The 2,603-nt window shown below is 58.0% G+C and overlaps 1 protein-coding gene across 1 annotated transcript in view; it reads right to left on the bottom strand.

Moving 5' to 3' along the window:
- Positions 1 to 280: 280 nt before the first annotated feature.
- Positions 281 to 2,603, bottom strand: part of MILR1 (mast cell immunoglobulin-like receptor 1) — a 25,335-nt gene continuing 23,012 nt past the window's right edge. Inside the window, exons 6-9 of the mRNA XM_012732980.1 lie at positions 1,564 to 1,662; positions 1,037 to 1,093; positions 893 to 961; positions 281 to 361 (exon numbers count right to left, since the gene is read on the bottom strand). Coding sequence (XP_012588434.1) covers positions 309 to 361; positions 893 to 961; positions 1,037 to 1,093; positions 1,564 to 1,662 — 278 coding nt within the window. The 3' untranslated portion in view covers positions 281 to 308. The remainder of the gene's footprint in view (positions 362 to 892; positions 962 to 1,036; positions 1,094 to 1,563; positions 1,663 to 2,603) is intronic.

Raw genomic sequence — 2,603 nt, 5'->3', positions numbered from 1 at the left:
CAGGAGGCAGGGCGAAGGGAACCGCCCTCTCACCAGCTCCTTTATAAGCTGACCGCCAGGAGGACGGCCCCTGCCTACAGACAGCCGCGGGCTGGGAGCACGGTTCCCTGTCAGCAAACACGCGCGTGATGACAGGACTGAATGTCCCTGAGCAGCCAGAGGAAGCGTGTTTGAACCTGAGAGGCCCTGAGTCACGGCAGTAACCAGGAGAGGCATTTGGTAAGTGTCAATCAAGTTCGCTTTTGCTTCGCGTCAACCAGCTTTACAAAAAGCATCTTACCCTGAGTTGCAGTTTGTAGCTTGACACGTCATAAGGCGAGTTCGGAATAGACACAGGCCGTTTCGTAACCGTGACCGGCTTCTGAAGTGTGAGTGAGAAAATAACGAGATAACCTTAAGATATGTGTCCCCGGGGCGCTAACAGAAATCCCGCTCTCTACTGCTTGGGTGATCTGCCTGCACCAAGTATTTGCTGGTTTTTCCTGGAATCTTACTGAACACGGTGCCCCTCTGAGTGTTTTATGTGAACGGCCTCCCTGCCCTGGGCCCAGCACCTGATGAGACGGGCAGGAGCTGGGGTGTGCGTGGTGACTGGCTTCCTGGGGTGTGCGTGCTGCCCCACCTTGGCTTCCCAGACCTCCACGGTGGCGGCCTCGCAGGAACCTCTGTGTCCTGTCCACAGCTGTTCACTTCCACATCGCTGTGCACTGTTGTACAGCATGGGCTTCTCCCTCAGGGTAGCCCCCCAAGTCCTGCCCCCACCCCAGCCCCGGGGGCCATCACCACCGTCCCTGTGCTCGTCCCTCCTCTGTGTGGGCCCCCCGCTGAGGGCCTCAGCGGGTCTGCCTGCAGGTTTGCTGTCGACAGCTCTTAACTCGTGCAGACGACTCACCGCGGTGTCGGGGGGCTGCGTCGGGGAACACGGGCGCGGCATAATGGATCTCCTGGGAGTGTCTAGGCTCTGGGCAGAAGACACAATCACAGATCACAGGCGGGCGGTGGCTTCTCCGGTTGCCCCACTATGGCACCGGCTTACCATCGGGGGCTGTGGAAACGCACGGCCTGGGGTCCCCGACTGGCACAGGTCGGTCGTCTACGAGAAAGCAACATGTGAGTTGGGGTTCGCGGCGTCCACATTACGGCGGCAGGTGCTCGGCGCACACCAGACCATGGCTGGGCCGCTGCCGCGCTGGCTGGGATGGCTCCCACCGTCAGCCTAGTCCCGCCCGGCTACCACCACCCAGGCCTGCTTGCAGAGGTGATGGGGAGGCTTGAACGCCCAAGCGGATGCAAAGAAGCCCTGCAAGAGAGGCAGCTAAGTGAGAACTCGGCCGGCCTGGCCGCCTCCCGCAGCTACCGGCGCTGCCACCGCTGTAGATGCTCTGTTTGCGCGAGAACATCTGTGGGAGGAACGAAACAAACCATCGTCACCCCTAGAACGTGGGGCTGGGTGTCGGGGTGAGACATGTCCTCTCTGTCTGTCATTGTTTCCGCACGTGTGCGCTCAGCCATGAAAAGGAAGAAAAAACAGAACAAACCAAAATACCCTGCAAGTCCTCTCACCTGCTTGGCTTGGACACGTGTTTGCATAAATCCCACGTTCCGTGGCTGCCTTTCCAGCGTCTCTGCGTGCCTTCTCTCGCGTGGCTTTTCCTGTGTGCCCTGGTGCAGACTCATTAAGTTAAGCCATTCCAGCCACAGGGTTCTTATTCCTTTACCGCCTCTGGGCAGGAGCAGACACCCCCCTCCCCGCCTCCCCCCCACACACAAGTTCCAAAAGAATCGCCCACTCTGAAGACCTCAAATGAATGAAAGCAAAACCACGGCTCAGCAAAGATTCTACAGCAACCTGCTTCTCCAAGCCAAGCGCCCGACCTGCGTATTTTCGCAGCTGCGTGAACTACATCCTGTGCCTGTCAGACCACATTTCAGACCACCAGAGACACATTTTCTTTCCTCGCCAAAAGGAATAGGAAAGTCTGATGTCTGCAAGAGATAGTGAGCTCGTCAACCAGACGACCCTGCTTGGGTGCTGGGCTGAGCCTCAAAAGCATCTTGTGTGCAGACCTCGATATTTGCCCACACTTCTGTGCCATCTGCAAAGGCCACTCCGAAGTTGTGACTGCAGGTGGTCCAGAGATGGGAAGGGCAGAACGCAGGGGCTCATGCACCACTAAGTTGGGGCCCCAGGAGCGACACTGGCCGGTCTCCTCCTACTGAGCTTCTCACTGAGCGGACTCAGTGACAGGGCAAAGCTCTTGGCCGCAGAGAGCTGGACAGCAGGACCTGCTGCTGCTCTATCTGCAGGGCTCGGTGCAAAGGGAAAACATGGCGCCTCTGTTAACAAGGTGACTGAGTTCACACACCCGCAGTCACGCAGGTTATTCACAAGCGCCAGCGGCGGGGGCCGCCCAAGGTTTGTGGACAGGTGGGTAGACTGGCAGCATGTCTGGAATATTCTGAAGCGTTCAAAGGCAGAAAATGCAGACACAGGCTGGAACGTGGCAGACCTTGCCAACACTGCACTAAGTGAAACAAGTCTGTTACAAGAGGGCCACGGCTCTATGATGCCACTTCTCAGAGGTACCAGAGACAACACAGGA

Source organism: Condylura cristata, unplaced genomic scaffold (assembly GCF_000260355.1).
Source record: "Condylura cristata isolate star-nosed mole 26May11 unplaced genomic scaffold, ConCri1.0 scaffold00038, whole genome shotgun sequence".
NCBI lineage: Eukaryota > Metazoa > Chordata > Mammalia > Eulipotyphla > Talpidae > Condylura > Condylura cristata.
This window is presented reverse-complemented; position numbering and strand designations above follow the sequence as displayed.